Source organism: Myzus persicae, unplaced genomic scaffold (assembly GCF_001856785.1).
Source record: "Myzus persicae strain clone G006 unplaced genomic scaffold, MPER_G0061.0, whole genome shotgun sequence".
NCBI lineage: Eukaryota > Metazoa > Arthropoda > Insecta > Hemiptera > Aphididae > Myzus > Myzus persicae.
Genome location: NW_019100739.1, coordinates 2167 through 19219, shown reverse-complemented (window position 1 = coordinate 19219; position 17053 = coordinate 2167). Strand labels below are relative to the sequence as shown.

The 17053-nt window shown below is 27.5% G+C and overlaps 4 protein-coding genes and 2 pseudogenes across 4 annotated transcripts in view; 4 read left to right on the top strand and 2 right to left on the bottom strand.

Moving 5' to 3' along the window:
• Positions 1-1539: 1539 nt before the first annotated feature.
• On the top strand, positions 1540-2190 carry LOC111042757. Its single transcript, XM_022327461.1, has one exon. It carries the CDS (start codon positions 1540-1542, stop codon positions 2188-2190), a length of 651 nt encoding a protein of 216 aa, XP_022183153.1.
• A 346-nt stretch (positions 2191-2536) lies between these two features.
• Positions 2537-4297, top strand: LOC111042761 (annotated as a pseudogene).
• A 1095-nt stretch (positions 4298-5392) lies between these two features.
• Positions 5393-6403, top strand: LOC111042756. The gene is made up of 3 exons (XM_022327459.1): positions 5393-5697; positions 5922-6020; positions 6085-6403. Exons 1-3 carry the CDS (start codon positions 5504-5506, stop codon positions 6401-6403), a joined length of 612 nt encoding a protein of 203 aa, XP_022183151.1. The 5' UTR covers positions 5393-5503.
• A 500-nt stretch (positions 6404-6903) lies between these two features.
• LOC111042755 lies at positions 6904-8666 on the bottom strand (annotated as a pseudogene).
• A 2223-nt stretch (positions 8667-10889) lies between these two features.
• Positions 10890-12883, bottom strand: LOC111042760 (putative nuclease HARBI1). Its single transcript, XM_022327463.1, has 6 exons — positions 12341-12883; positions 12077-12273; positions 11853-12000; positions 11615-11759; positions 11286-11433; positions 10890-11213 (listed from the first exon to the last, which is right to left on the bottom strand). Exons 1-6 carry the CDS (start codon positions 12566-12568, stop codon positions 10958-10960), a joined length of 1122 nt encoding a protein of 373 aa, XP_022183155.1. The 5' UTR covers positions 12569-12883; the 3' UTR covers positions 10890-10957.
• Positions 12884-16491: 3608 nt separating this feature from the next.
• Positions 16492-17053, top strand: part of LOC111042754 — a 2645-nt gene continuing 2083 nt past the window's right edge. Inside the window, exons 1-2 of the mRNA XM_022327458.1 lie at positions 16492-16726; positions 16934-17050. Of these exons, the coding sequence (XP_022183150.1) occupies positions 16492-16726; positions 16934-17050 (352 nt within the window). The remainder of the gene's footprint in view (positions 16727-16933; positions 17051-17053) is intronic.

Genomic DNA, 17053 nt, shown 5'->3' with positions numbered 1-17053 from the left:
TATTGGACTAATTATTCATACCTCTCCGGTAAGTATTATTTATATTAAGTGTTGACTTTTGATATTATTTAAAGTCGAAATCGATGTCGGAAAAATTAATGCACATACTATAACTTGCAAATTATGTTGCCGTATTGGTTAAATTGTGCATATAATATTATATTATATTTTACTGTAGTGACTGTTTATTTAAATATTTTTGTGTGTATACGGCAAAATCTGAAAAGTACACCTATTTCATCAAAACCAATCAATTTATAACTGCATTTGAAGTCAAGTGAAGTAGATTTTTTATCAAATGTCGGTAAGTGTAGATATTATTGTTATTCATAATAAATTATTCTAAAATCAATGGTTGTATTATAAATGATAAGCATTATATTTCTCGTTAAAAATTGTATGATTTGTATTTTGTATTTAAGTTAGTGGGACAGTACCCGCTGCCCAGTGGTCTATGATCATGAAAAATGTTATTATAATCGTTTCTATAACATAGAACAGTCTCAAAGCTTTCACCCACTTCCTTGAAAGTTGAAGATGTTTGTAGTACATATATTTAATCATTTTAAAGTGTATAAAACAAGTCACAATAATAATACAATACAATCAATCAATCAATCAATCATATCGCAGTCTAATCTCTAGTAATAAGTATTAATAATAGACCTTATATAATAAAATATTAGGTATAATATAATATTTTTACAGTAATAATATATTATTATCGTATAGCTGGTAAATAAACATCATTTTGTTATTTGATTACGATTTATCAGTTGGGAAAACCCTATAACGGCTATACCCACGAACAACGAGTCGTTAATCATTAGCTTTGTTCGTTTTGACAAAAAGTGTACACTTTTTCAGTAATAGTGTACACTGAAGCGTTTGTTTTGAAAAAGTGTCAGCGCACACCAGGGTTGCCATTGGTACGAGAATTCTCGTACTCGTACGTTAATTCGTAGACATTGTACGAGGTACGAGGACGAATTTATTCTCGTACACTTTTGTAGGAGAATTAATTAATTATGAATGTATTTCGAAAATTTATACGGGTAAAATGATATTTCTCGAAAAAAAAAACAAATAAACAAATTCTACAAAAAAAAAAATATTTTTATATCATTATACAGACTATACATCTATACAGATCTATATTGACTAAAATCTTAGTCCGTGGCTCATGCTCATGATAAATAAATATATTGATAAAGTGACAACTGATCAACTGATGGTTCATTTATATTATCATGGCAGAAAATACATATCTAAAAATAAACCAAATGAGGTTTTCCTTAGTTATTGAAAAAAAAATGGTTTTGAACGTGTTTTATTAATAAGTTGTTATTGTTATTCAGTTATTGTTACTAGTTACTTGTTAGTGTGTACTGTTACTGTAGTTATAATAATTTAATTTAGTGTGTGTCTCTGACCTCAGCGTGTCTGCCGTGACAGTGTCTCTGTAACATTTTCGATATCAATTGTTATTAAATTGAGGTAGTTACGTGTTTTCTGTGAGTTATTATATCATTATAAATTATGGCGTCATCATCAAGTCAATCAAAACGAGGTAATGAAGACATGGATGATTTGGATACTATTGTCCAGGCAAGAAATTCTCGTAAACACCGCAGTCAAAAATTCCGTCTAGAATGGTGTAAAGATGACGAACTAAGAGATTGGCTTTTACCTGATAAGAATGACGTTCATAAAGCTAGATGCAAATATTGTAACGTACAATTCGTGGCGGAATTAACAAACATAAGAGGGCACGGCAACGGTAAGAAACACAAAAGTTTATTAGCTTCCTTAACTTCTGGTACCAAGACCCAAAAATCAATTTCGACATTCTTTACAAAAAACATAAGTTCCGATTTAAAGCTGCAAGTGTCAAGAGCAGAAATTAAAATAGCATCATTTGTGGCGGAACATAATATATCGTTCTTAGCCACAGACCATCTAACAGAAATGCTCAAAGAATGTTTTCCTGACTCAATTATTGCTAAAAATTTAGCAATGAAAAGAACAAAATCAACAGCTATAATTAAAAATGTGATAGGATTGTCACACAAAGAATCATTAGCTGTGACACTAAGGAAAACTAAATTTAGTGTTCTTACCGACGAATCAACAGATATTGGGACAGTTAAAACTGCATGTGTTGTTATAAGGTTGGTTATTGTTTATTAAATGTATTTAGTTTATAGTTAATTCATATAATAGATAGGTACTTCAGAAATTAAATATTTACTAGTGTATTATTTCACCCAAGTTATGTCATATAAATATAAAATTTGACTATGATGTTTATTCACTTATTTAATATTGTAACAAATTTACTTAATGTGTTTATAGATATTTTGATGAGAAATCTGGTCACGTTGAAAGTGTTTTTTGGGATTTGCATAAAATATATGATTCATCTAATCCAGGAAATGCCACTGCTGAACACTTATATAATGGCTTAATAAATTCCTTGATATCATTTGATATATCAAAAAATAATATAATTGGATTTGGATTGGATTTGGATGGATGCAACGTGATGATGGGCGAAAATAATTCTGTTGCATCACGATTTAAAATCAACTGCCCAGGTAAATTAAATTTATTACATATTAAAAAATTATTTATTTATATTTTTTTATTTACTTGAATTATGTAAGGCATTTACGTGATTACATGTGTATGTCATTCCGCACATTTATGTGCGAGTGAAGCATGCAAAGAACTTCCAAGGTCTTGTGAAGACATGGCAAGAAACATTTATAACTTTTTAAAGTCAAGTTCAAAAATACAATGTAACCTACAAATGTTTCAAACATATTTGAACCTTAAGCCCCATAAGATATTACATCCTTCTCAAACTAGATGGTTTTCGTTGAATTCTGTTGTTGAACGATTACTAGAGCAGTGGGATGCTCTAAAGTTATACTTCAACGAAACATATCTTAGTGATCGCTTAATATCATCAGAACATATTTATCTTGCCCTTCACGATCCATTTGTAAAATTATATTATTACTTTTTAGATTGGGCACTTCCTAAATTTACAAGGTATATTAAATATATATTCTATATATACACTATATTGAAATTAATAATCAATTAATATTATTATTGATGGTAGGTACAAATGTATTAATTATTTATGACTTGCAGATTCAATCAATATTTTCAAACCCAACAAGTAGTCATTACCGACTTGCATGATAAAATAATTTTGTTTATACCAAGATATTCTTTTATGCTTTTTAAAAAGAGATTATGTAATGCAAACACCATTGGATCAAATTAATCCAAAAAACGGAGAAAAGTTATTAACCGATAGACAGTTATATCTTGGTGCTCAAGTTATAGAACATATTGATGATCCATGTATTGTTGCACAATCAGCTAGGAGAAAAGAATTTTTTGACAGGTTAAATCAATATTTTTATAGGAATACTTTAGATACTACAAAAATAAAATAAAATAATAAGAATGTTTAAACTTATACCTGTTTCAGATGTCGTAAATTTCTACAAACATCAACAATATAATTGAAGAAAAGATATAACATGGCAGATCCAATTCTTTCCAAACTCCAGGTTCTCAAACAAAGTAATGCGTTATCAATGAGCTTTAGGGAGAGTGTCAAGGGAACTTCCCTGGTCCCATTAATTAAGTTACTGCCTTGTATAGTTCCAACAAATGATGTTAAAAAAATTCAATTAATTGATGATCAGTGGAGGCGATTGCCATTAAGTATTGCACAACTACCAGAGAATATTGAGGACGAAAAAGAAATTGATGTTTTTTGGTATATTGTACTTTAAACATGTTACTTAGTACTTGAAGTTAAAAATTTTATGTTTTTATAACAGGTGGAAGATTAAGGAAAAAGGTTTAGATAACGAAGCAGAATGTTTCACAGAACTTTGTGACTTTGCACTGAACATTATTAGCTTGCCTCATTCTAATGCAGATTGTGAACGCATTTTTTCAAGTGTCAACTGCATAAAAACCAAATTGAGATCCCGACTGCTTACTGAAACCGTTGGTGGTCTACTACATACTAAGCAATGCATTAAAGGTGGTAGAGAATCTGGTTTAAATTGTGTCAACTTTGAACCTACTAAATGTATGTACCAAAAAATGGCACACAATACACTGTACACATCTTCTGATACCAATGTTGCTAATGACATCACAGAAGACATTATTATTTAATACCTATAGGTAATTGACTGTATTTTATTGTGTGTTTAACTATCACCTTCAATATACGATTTTATTGACTATAATGTATCTTAAACTGTAGTTACTAGTTTATTAAAACTTGCAAACCATCCTAAGTAAATTGATCAGTTAATTACACAATACACCATATTCGTTTTGAGCAAAAACATTTATTGCATTTAGAACCATCTTGATAAGGACTATCATTTTTTCCTCATTTTATGCCACGGTCTTAGATTTATGCTATATCTTGATGATTAGACACTGATATTATTGATAATGATATCACAATATAGTATTATCATGTATTATCACAGATATATAAAACAATATATATATATCTTTTATATATCTGTGTGTATTATACATGATATTATCATGTACGAGAATTTATATGACATGTACGAGTATTTAAATTTTTTGATACGAGTATTCGATTTGAAAGTGTGGCAACCCTGGCGCACACACTGTTTGTTTTAAAATAGTGTGGGTTTGGTGTGTACACTATCCACACCAACTAAAGTGCAAGTGTCGTATTGGATTTTAGGTGTGGAGCCATGTTATCATAAATAAATTTTCTTATCACTTGCTGAAATTACGAAATTCCGTAATTACTAATTAGTTTATAATTACTAATTAGTTTAGATTGTTTAGAATAATAATTTAAAATTTAAAACCAAATTTACAGAATAAATAGTATATAGAATAATAGTAGTACTATTTAAATTGTATAATGAAAGTATTTAACAGTGTGATATGCCGTACCAATGAAGGTAGTGTTGTTTTAGATGATGACGGTTCAGTAGTATGCAAATGTGATGGTAAGTATAAATGATTTGTAAAAAAACTAATTTAAATAATAGTCAAACAAGTAAATTATTAAAGTTAATCAATATTTTTTAATATAGATGGAACTATGTTTACTATTTCATTGGATGTCATAGACTGGGAAGCTGACACTTTACAGTACCAAAACGGTGATGATATTTACTTTATTAGTACTAAAACGACTAAAACCACATCTATAGTTAAAACCATTCCAAGAACTAATGAAATTGAAACAAAAGTAAATATGTCTCTAAAATTAATTGTAAAATGAATACAACCCATTATATTATTTTTTTAAATATTAATTAAGTGAAGTTTATTATTTTTACTCAAACAGAATGATGAACTAAATGAATTATCCTTTGACAAAGGTGAGAAAAGAAAAAAAACCCCATATGTGTGGACTAATTCTGTCACAAAACTATTATTAGAGCTATATCAAACATATCGTCCAATGGTAATGGAAAGAAAGATAAAAACATTTAAAAAAATGTGGGAAAAAATTACAATGGAATTACAAGCAAAAGGTTATGGTGTTGATATAGAACAAGTTGAAAATCGATTTAAAACCTTAAAAAGAAACTATGTTGATTCAAAGCACCATAACAAGCAAACTGGGAATAGCAGAAAAATATGTGCATATGAAGAGTATGTATTATTATTTTTATAAATTCATCAGTTTTGTAATATATTTAAATAATAGTCTTTTAACATTACTTTAATACTTATCTAATAATGGATATGTTGCAACTTTTCATTCATTTAATTAAATATTTGTTGATAATAATTATTACAAAACAAACAAATAGACATTTTAGTAATAAGTGTAATATGTATAATTATATTTTATATATTTTTTTGCATAATAATAGTGAATTGGAAACTATACTTGGGAAACGTCATAACATTAATCCCACTGTAACTAGTGATAATATGGGAATTAATATATTAAAAACCAATACTTGTGATAGGTAATGTCAGTAATATAATAGTACCAATTTTTATAATTAATTATTTGTAATTTTTTTATTTTAGGGACATATTAAATGTACCAGATAGCGAAGAATTAAATGACTCCACCTCTTTTCCTTCTCCGTGTTCTAGTACTAATAGTGAAAACTGTAACAAGAGACAGAAGACTATAACTACTGCCAATGGCTTACAAATTTGTAATAAAACATTAGAAGAATTGAAAAGTACAATATTAACTAGACACACTGAACGTTCTACTTTTGAAAATAAATTACTTGCAAAATATGATGACGACTCAGAAAAGGCAGAAATATTTCGTCAAAATATATTAAAAATGAAACAAGAAAAGCTTGATATGATGAAATTATTTCTGAACAAGTAATGTTATATGTTATAAATGTATTGTTATTTTTTGTTGTATTTGAAAAAGGATTCTCTTTTTTTTTATTATTTAAAATATTAAAATAAGAAAAGACTGATTGTTAAAACATTCAATAATATTAATGTATTAGTTTTGTTATTTTTATATATAAGTAATTATGCTTGGTTAGAAATGTTAACACAACAGCTATTTATATAGAAACTTAATTGTTTTATTGCTATTAAAATATTTAACTATTTTTCCTTATATTTATATTAAGTTTTAAAAAATGTTGCTTTATTATTTTGTTAAGTTTTCATATCTAAATGTTCTTACATTAATAATTATTTGTATTGACAAGAGGCTCAATTGTTTTTATTTTTATTAAACATTATAAAAACTGTTCAGTTATTAAGTATTATCCTATGTAAATGTATTATTATTTTTTTTTTTGTATTTAAAAAAGGATTCTCTTTTTTATTATTATTCAAAATCAGTTTTGTGTTTTTCATAATAAGTATTCATGTATGGTTAGAAATGTTAGCACACAAATCATCTCTTAAAAGTTTAACATATCGATCATTATATACAACTTCAATATTAAAACCATCTCCTTCATTTTCAGTTGTCAATGGTATAAAATCTTCTTGGGGAGGATCTTCAAACATTACTAATTCATGAGAACTAGTTAAGTTATGCAATACACAACAAGAATGAATTACTTTAACGATTCTTTCAACTTTTCGTAATTTAAGAAAATATAGTTGTCGAAATCTTTGCTTAAGTTCACCAAATGCATGTTCTACAACAATTCTACAAGAACTAAGTTTTCTATTGAATTCTTTTTGATTTCTTGTGAGGTGTCCATTATCTTTGTATGGTACCATGACTTCCTTGCGCAACGGATATGCACTATCAGCCAAAATATAATAATCACCTGCAATCAACATAAGTAATATAATATATAAATTATTATGTGTAATTTTAATATTTGACATTTTTACAGATATTGAATAAAATAATGCAACAATAATCAATATAATAAAATTTACCTGTACATAATTCTGGCAAGGACTAAAACAATGATGACTCCTTAAATACTCTAGCATCATGTACTGAGCCTGGATACCCAATAAATACATCTAAAAACTTTTTTTTTTCATTTACAAGTGCTTGCATCTGAATTGAACAATATTGTTTACGATTGATATATGAATCTGGGTCCACTTCTGGTCTATCAATTCGTATATGTGTTCCATCAATGGCTCCTGTGAAGTAAAACAAAAATAAATATAATACCATAATTGATTAGAGTTATTTTTTTAAATATGAGAATCTAAACAACCACTTATATAGTTATAATATTAACTGCTTACCAATTACATTGGGGAACTTTTTAGTTTGATAAAAGTGTTCTGCTGTTTGTTGTTTGTCTTCTGCATTTGGATGTTTAATTATAGTAGGTGATAATGACATTAGAAAATCAGCAACACGCGTTATAACATCAAATAGTCCACTTATAGTTATTCCAAAGCGATCAGCAACATCTCTATAACTAGAACTTTGATGACCAACAAACCATAAAAATGTGAGAATATGTTTCTCTGGAGTAAACGGTAATCGACCTGCAGGTTCTGTGAAGTAGTTATGTAAAAATAAAAATTAATGAACAACCATGAAACAATGGGAGAACTATTTATTGAGCAAAATGTACAGATCAATCAAACCTTTCAAATTGTTGTAAAAATGTGTTAACTCAAATCGACAAATAAGGTCTTTGGCAACAGATCTAGTAAGCCTAAAATGCATGATGAAATCTTTGTCACTGTAATTTGAGAATTTCTAAATAGTTTATTATTTTTACACGATCAATCCTTTGAATCCCATTTATCACAGGATGTACAATATTAACAATATCTTCCAGATCATCTACATCATACAAAGAGGTAAAAATTAGACACTCTATTAGTAGTAGACTCGGTAAGTGATTTAACAAAATTAATGAAGTAAGCTAAATAATCTTCCACGTCTACCAGTCTACCAAATAAGAAATAATATTAAAACTAGCCCCAAACAAGTCTGAGTATAGCCAAAAATATATAATTAAATAATAATATAAATGATTTATTTTGGTAATCACTGATGAATATTATATTTTAAATTATCTACCTTCATCATCAGCAGCACAATAAACAGCTGCAGGAACTTTACGTGCATTACAAACGGATTCTAAAACATCTTCGTCTGAAGACGAATCAAACAACTGCAGATAAATATCATCCATAATTTTAAATCTATCAAGTAAATCAGTTAATGAATAAATACAACTAAATTCTAAATTGGAATTTTGAAAATTTAAAAAAAATCGTTATCATTTATTTATTTACTATCTTTATCAATCAGCTGACTTTTCCACACCTGAAACGTTTGTTTTGAATCGGCGCACCACACACCATACACAACACTTCTACACCATAGTGTTAACACCAAGATTTTAAAACGAACAAAGCTATTGTGAACGACCGCCGCCGCTCCATTATATCTCACACTATCACATGGTTTCTATAAACAGTCTTGTGAGTGACAGACGACAGTGCCAAACCAATGCGACATTGCGACCGTGGACCGTGTTACTTGAAAGTTGAAACTGTGAAAGTGTGACTATTAAGTATTAACTACTTACATACCTACTTCAATCAAATTTAATTATAATTTTTTGTTTATAATTGCATCTCTTAGACATTTTCGGTAAGTACCTATTGTTTTTACTAAAAATATTATAGGTAGTAGGTAGTAGTAGTAGTAATGCTTAACAGATAATCTCGTGGTAAATACTAAATACATTTGGTTAAGTAGGTAGGTAATTAGAGACTAACCGGGGAGACAATTGAAATAGGTATTCAATATTGTTTGAGCAAAATATAGGATATATATATAATATATGATAAAATTGGTATTAGCTAACCGTACATAATTTATTAATTATTTAACATTACTTAGGTAGATATTGCAACAAATTAAATTATAGGTGGGTAGGTACTTATATTATAAACCCATAAATGTATTATAATTTATAATATTATACAATTACCTACCTATAAGTTCTATAGTTAGGTATTCTAATATTAGTAATTTATTCCTAACACCACAAGGTAGTATTATGTGTACAATTATTTTTTATTATATATACCTATTAATGAAATCTGTGATGTCAATATTGATGGTCATATATTCTGATGATACTTGTCTATTTTTTTTGCATAAGTCCTGTGATGGACTACAGAGGTTTTAGTCAAATCTTAAATAGTTTAAACCTCGGTTTAAACGATAGAAATCTACCTATAGTTTTAGATGTGGATAAATTTAAATCAACAAATATGTAGTTAATTATTATAATACTATTTCATTTTATTCTTTGACATTATCAAAATCTGTAGTTCACTTTTAATATAAGGCCCTTTTAATATATTTTTTAGAGGGTGATGAAATAGTTCTTGATACCCAACATTTTGAAACAGATGAAGTAGTTGAAGATATTAATCACTCTTTAATACTACCATTTAACAAAGAAAACAAATTAGGTAATAATAAAACAACTAAAAATAGTATTGGAAAATAATTTGTTACATACAGATATTATAATATTTTCTAGATTTAAAAGACCTTGATAATTCCGTCAATAAAATCGATAATATCTCAACTTCTGTTTTAACTGAAAAACATTCAAAAAAATTCCAAAAACATCGGTCTAATGCAGCTATAAGATTGCAAAAGAGTGTAACTGCTACTGAAAAATTGGCAGATATAGGAAGAGAAAAACTGTTAATAAAGAAAAGATATTATGATAAAAAACTTTCTTTACTTGAAAAACAGACCGAACTATTATCTAGACAAGTATTCTCATATGAAAAACAAACTTCCGTCTTAGAACAAATTCAGGGTGATTTGAAAAGTATTGCTTCTATTACTGCTCATTTTTTAATCTAAATCATACTTTTTTTATTATTATTAATTAGTATTTTATGAAGTCTTTTCATACCTATTGTTTTGTTTTATTTTTTTATTTTATTATATATTCTACAAAAGACTGTTATCTTACCTATATCAAACTATAAGTCAATAAGATATTATTATGTATTTATTAGTTGGCTCATATATTCCTACTATGTATAATTCACTTTTTACTATTTCATTAAGGGTTTTCATACTTATTGTTTTGTTTTATTTTTTTATTTAATTATATATTCTACAAAAGAGTTGTTATCTTACCTATATCAAACTACAAGTCAATACGATATTATTATGTATTTATTAGTGGGCTTATACATTCCTACTATATAAAATTCACTTTTTTTATTATTATTAATTAGTATTTTATGATGTCTTTTCATACCTATTGTTTTGTTTTATGTTTTTATTTTATATATATATTAGATACAAAAGACTGTAGTATAGGTAATACAAATAAATATATTAATATATGTTTATGTCATAAGTATTTATTGATCTTATATTTTTTTTAAAGTTGTGCATACATATTTAATACAATATAGGTAATTGAAATTAGGTATATTTCTAAGCAAAGTATCTTATAACACGGTGCTGCATCCTTCTACCAGCTACTAAATCTTCATTTAAGCCTTGTATATCTTGTCTTTCATTGTCATCGACTCCAAATATTCCTAAGTCAATTTCTTCCACATTACCATCTTCATCATTTTGAAATTGTACATTATTCTCAATACATATATTGTGTAAAACAGTGCAAGCATTTACTATTTTACAAGCTTTAACTGGAGAATAATGTAGTATTCTGTGTTTCAACAAGCACCTATTTTTAAATATTTAGAAGTTTTAATAAATATAAATAAATAAATGTATAATAATGATAATATTAACATGCCGAAAACGCATTTTCAAAAGACCAATACATCTTTCAATCAAGCTTCTAACATGTTTGAATCTACGATTGTATCTTTCTTCAGGAGTATTTGGTTGATATTGCATTAAGGGCGTCATTAGCCAAGGCCTCAAAGGATAGCCGGAATCTCCTGAAAACATATTAATTTCTTTTAGGCTAATTAAATGCAAATAAGATGTGTTGCCTAGAGAATATTTTAGAGCAAACAAGTGCAGTACAATATGACAAATGTGTAGTTTGAAGCAAATTGTGGTGTTAAAAATAACACTCAATAGTTAATATTGAAATGGAATATTAATTTAAGGACATACCTAAAAGATAAAATCCTTCAGGATTATGATTATATATTCTCCTGAGTGTAGGTTCAAGTAGAGAGTTGTTCCATATATAAGCATCATTTACACTCCCAGGAAATAATGCTGAAACATTTATTATTTTCATGTCGGAATCACAGACCTTTAAAAAAAAGTTGTCATAGATTATAAAATACTACTTATAGTAGTATCTTTAAATTTAAAATAATATAATATTGTTAATCTATATTCTTACTAGCTGAACATTTATGCTATGATAGTTCTTCCTATTTACATAAATGTACTCAGGATAAACAGGATCATCGGTTTTGGGAGGAAATATTCCAATATGTGTACAATCTATAATTCCCACTATTCCAGGAAAATTGTATTTTGTATTAAATCTATAATAAACCATTGAAATATATTTTCTAAAATATACCTATCATGTCTTAAAATATATGAATCTATTTATTTTACTTTTCTCTTGTTTGTCGTAGTTCTATTAATGTTGATGGGTATTTTACCCAATATTTGAAAATTTCTGGTTGATTCAAAGCATTAACTACTTCATCTATCGCTCTTGAAACAGTTGGCTGGGAAACAATCGCTAAATTACTGTTCCCAACGGGAAGTTGGTAGGAACCAGTTGCAAAGAAATTCAAAGCTATGAATACCTAATATGAAATAAACTAATAAATAACAATAATATTTATAGGGATCATTATTTAAGTAAGTACTTACTTTAGTCTGTATATTTAAGGCAGATGTCCTTGTTGCTTCTGTCATATGAGGAGTTAATATGTTTATGACATATCTTACTAAATCTTTTGTCAGTCTATAATTGTTTATAAAAATATAATCTGGTAATAAAAAAGCATCAAATCGTTCACTGTGACTAAGCTTTCGGTAATTTACTGCATTTTCTTGCCGTTCTAAGTTTTCTAATGCAGCTATATAAAACTCATCCATACTCTTGTAGATTTTTATATCAATTATAAAAAAAATCACGAGTAAGTAACGAGATCACGATAAATTACACTAAAAAGTCAATAACGACCAAGAAAATGGGTGATAGAATAGAAAATAATAATACAAGTATATACAACTCAAATAATAGGTAACAGTGATAATCAATTTCACCAGTGAAATAGGTAGGGATAATTTATCGTTTTAATTATCAAATTAAATTATCAATAATTCATTCAAGAATATCAAAAAACGATAATTTCAATTTTCATGTGATAATTAAAGAATATCACACGTGATAAATTATCACTTCGATTCAAGAATAGGGCCCCATGTACAATTATTAATAAAGTGAAAGAATTCGATACTTAGGAGTAATAGATATTTGATATCAATTTAAGCTGAAATTGACATATTAACAACTTATTAGGGAAGCTTCGCTTCATAACTTACAAGTTACTCAAAGTTAATTATATTGTACAAAAATATACAATGAGAATAATAATTTACTATGCACTTTATCAATATAATTTTCAATATAGTATATTAGTATGGGTTGGTCTTCGTGATAACTAAATGCACTATAATAGTTAACCAAAATAACATTGTTAGAATTTGTCTAAATAAATGTACCTACTGTTAGAGGATCTATAAATCAAAACAACAGGGAATTTATTTATTACAGGGTACCTACTTATACTAAAAAATAGTAATTATGCATTTATTTAAAAATGTTAAATTAGACAATCACTATATAAACTTATGCAATTAAAGAGAATTAAGAAATATTATGATTTTCCTGTTAACTATGCCAATAAATCTTTTGATCAGTCTTATTATTATTATTTGAGACCAATATTAATTAATTCTATGAAATTTGAATTTAAAAAAAATATATAATAATAGGTGATATACCTACTATGAATATTAAATATGTAGTAGGTATATAAATATTTATTTATGGAATTGGAGAAGAACACTCTGTTAATATAAAGTTGGTTCTGTTTTTTATTGTTTAATTATTTTTAGACGTCATGCTATATTATATTAAGATTATATTATGCTCATACATTTTGCTTAAGCATATTACATTTGGTTAGTAACTTTCATAATTTCTCATAACTATTATACCTAGGTACCATCTAATAACAATAAATAAAAAACAACAAAGTTCATAAACATAATAATACTCAGTTGAAAACTGTTAAAAAAAAAAAAATAAATGATGTCTTAGGTATACCTATAGTATTCATGTGATAGGTTTAGTATCATTATTAACCAAACATTTGAAAATAACTAAGTACTTACCTAAACCATTTTAATATTTTTAACGATTGGGTAGTACCTACCTAACGATTAATAATAAAAAAAATATTTTCATCAATTTTGTTATATTTTTCTTCCAAATTATGAATAATACCTATTTAATATTGAAATAGGTCTTAGCAAAAATAGAAATTGTTTGAAAATGTACCTATGTAAATAATTAGAATTTTTTTTTTTTGTTTTTTATTTTATTGGATGGTTGCAGCTGTTATAAAATGTCATAGGTATGCAATAAATAACTGTGCTTCATAAATCAGGTTAAAATTATATTCATTAGCTAAGAAGAATAAGAAAATGTCTTCATATAATAGAGTAAAAAAACATCGCCAATTGAAACGTTCCGCTGTTTAAGAATCAGTAGTATCAAGTAATGAATCAGGCATTGTTGAACCATATCCAAATATGCCAATAGAAAATCCAGATTCTTCGACATATTTATTTTTTAAAGATGATGTTGATGATCACTTGACCGATTCCTCTTTTGAGAATACTAACCAATCACCAAATTATGACGAATGTTCTGTGTCTTCTCTGTCATTAGAAGAATCATCTAACTCAGATGGAGCCTCTTGTCAAGGAGGTGACAGTCAAAATATAAATGCTACAGTCACTACTTTCCTTGACAGATTGCAAGGTTGGGCTGTGAAGTTTAGAAATAACCTTACAGTTGAAGCAATAGATGGCTTATTAGAGGTGTTATGGACTGATCATTTTTATAGCTTACCAAAATCATCAGTTGGTTTATTAAAAACAAAATCAAATAAAAACATTAAGATTATGATTAGTTCAAAGAACACTAACTGCTCTTATGTGTACTTTGGTGTTGAAGAAAGTTTGAAAGAAATAATAACTGATGAATATCTAGATGACAGTATACGTTTATTATTTAACGTGGATGGTTTGCCATTGTTTAATAATTCAAATGAACAGTTCTGGCCTATTTTGGGTCTTATCATACATAGTGAATACGAATCAAAACCATTTATTGTGTCTGTTTACAGTGGTGATGCTAAACCAAAAAGTGTAAATGAGTTTTTTGAAGATTTTGTTGAAGAAATAAAAATGTTGGTTCAGAATGGAGTGACGATTGAAACTCGTATATTCAAAGTAGACATTATTGGATTTACTTGTGATACACCTGCAAGATCATTTCTTAAGCAGTGTAAAGGTCATGGAGGCTTTTATGCTTGCGAGCGATGTGAAATTAAAGGCAAGACTAAAAACAAAAGGAGAGTATATCCCAGTGTAAATTCTAAACGACGCACTAAAAAAAGTTTTATTAAACAACGACAAGCTGAACACCATCTGGGAGAAAGATCACCTTTATTAAGTATACCACACTTTGACCCTGTAAAATCAGTATTCTTAGATTCAATGCATTTGCTATACTTGGGAGTAATGAAATGGATATTACATAAACTGCTCGGGACAAAAAGAGTTGATCGTAGATGCAAAATTTCTCGTCCAAAAAAAATTCTTTTAAATTCTACCTTAAAAATATTTACTAGATTTTTGCCTAAAGAGTTTCAAAGAAAAAAGTTTGAATTAGATGCGCTAAGTAACTGGAAGGCAACACAGTTTCGTTTCTTTTTGCATTACTGTGGTGCTTTGGTGCTACGTAAATGCCTTTCTAAAAATATGTATCATCATTTTCTACTATTAGTAGTTGCGTGTAGAATACTTTGTGATCCTGAACTATGCACTACCAAAGTCAACTATGCAAGACAATTATTGAAGAAGTTTTTTGAGCTTCTTCCTTCATATTATGGAACAGATTCACAAGTGATGAATAATCACAACCTAATTCACTTGGCAGACGATGTGGAACACTCAAAAATTAATTTATCTAAAATTTCAGCATTTCCGTTTGAAAATTGTCTCGGTAAAATCAAACGACAGATTGTTGGAAAAAATAATCCTTTGGCTCAGTTGATTAGAAGAATGTCTGAACAGAAAACATGTCCACTAACAGCTAAGAAGAATGCTATACATAAAAAAAATTATCTTACTGTTAACCCTGACATTTTACATTCAAATAAGAACAATGTTAAAAGTGTTATTTTAAATGGAGTTAAATTAAGTAATTTTAGACCCAATAATGTTGTTTTACTCAAATCAGGTGAAATTTTTAATATATTTAGAATAAAAAAAAAAACGGGAAAGTATTTGTTTGTATGGGTTTACATTCAGTACTATCTCAGATGTTTTCAAATATCCATGTAATTCAACAGAAGTGGGGATCATGAAATTGGGTAAATTATCAAGAAGGAAAAAAATTATTCCTTTAGAAAATGTACACAAAAAATGTGTCTTCTTTGAAAATGGCCATAGCAGTTTTGTAGTTACTTTTCTTCATAGTTCATAAACATTACTTTTACAAAAATTATTTTAGTTACTTACCTACTATTATTTACTACTTATTCTATTAAAAATAGTGTTAAGTCAATAATGTTTTACAATATATATTAATACCTTATATTGTTAAATATTTGTTTTTTTTTTTTTTTGTTCTTTAATTAAATTTTTGTGTTATGTAAATGTTAAATTTATGTTTTCAGTTTTATAATTTTTTATTGATCTGACAAATTGTTATTATAGATATGGATTATAAGAAAGATATAACACATTTCATAATTAAATTTATGGAAAACAACAAATATGGTAAAGCAAATATTGACCTAGTACCAATATCGTGGACCTATTATGTGGAAGGCAAATTGTATTGCAAATATCCGAAAAAAAAAGATTACCATAAAATAGATAAAATGAGCAAAGTTTCATCTATTTATGGGTCTTTGTGGAAAGGTTATGAAGTGAATGTGATTAAAGAAGTTCGTGAGTATTAAATTTTGATTTTAATTTTAAATTTTGAACGGAGTTGTATCAATGTATTGATTTTACAATGAAGTGGTTTTTTTTTTTTGTCTGGGGACAAGATTTGGAGCAGTAATAGTGCTACAATCTTAAAAATCAAGGGTGGTTATGTATAATATAAGCACATATTTTCTCATTAATAGCTTGATCTCCAATATGGTATTTTAGGAAATTACAATCAGGGTCTCAGAAGAATGAACAGGGCATTCTCAGACACATTAGTTCACAGCAGCAATGTCGATGATCAATGTAGCAGTCAAGAAGAAGACGACCCTATTAATCTAAGTG

Bases quoted from the DNA above. Each gene is read 5' to 3' on its own strand.
- LOC111042757 (XM_022327461.1), top strand. From the start codon at position 1,540: ATGGCGTCATCATCAAGTCAATCAAAACGAGGTAATGAAGACATGGAT.
- LOC111042756 (XM_022327459.1), top strand. From the start codon at position 5,504: ATGGTAATGGAAAGAAAGATAAAAACATTTAAAAAAATGTGGGAAAAA. The intron at 5,698-5,921 runs GTATGTATTATT...GCATAATAATAG, and splicing joins AAAATATGTGCATATGAAGA to TGAATTGGAAACTATACTTG. The intron at 6,021-6,084 runs GTAATGTCAGTA...TTTTTATTTTAG, and splicing joins AAAACCAATACTTGTGATAG to GGACATATTAAATGTACCAG.
- LOC111042760 (XM_022327463.1), bottom strand. From the start codon at position 12,568: ATGGATGAGTTTTATATAGCTGCATTAGAAAACTTAGAACGGCAAGAA. The intron at 12,001-12,076 runs GTAAAATAAATA...GGTTTATTATAG, and splicing joins CTACGACAAACAAGAGAAAA to ATTTAATACAAAATACAATT. The intron at 11,760-11,852 runs GTAAGAATATAG...TTTTTTTTAAAG, and splicing joins ATAGCATAAATGTTCAGCTA to GTCTGTGATTCCGACATGAA.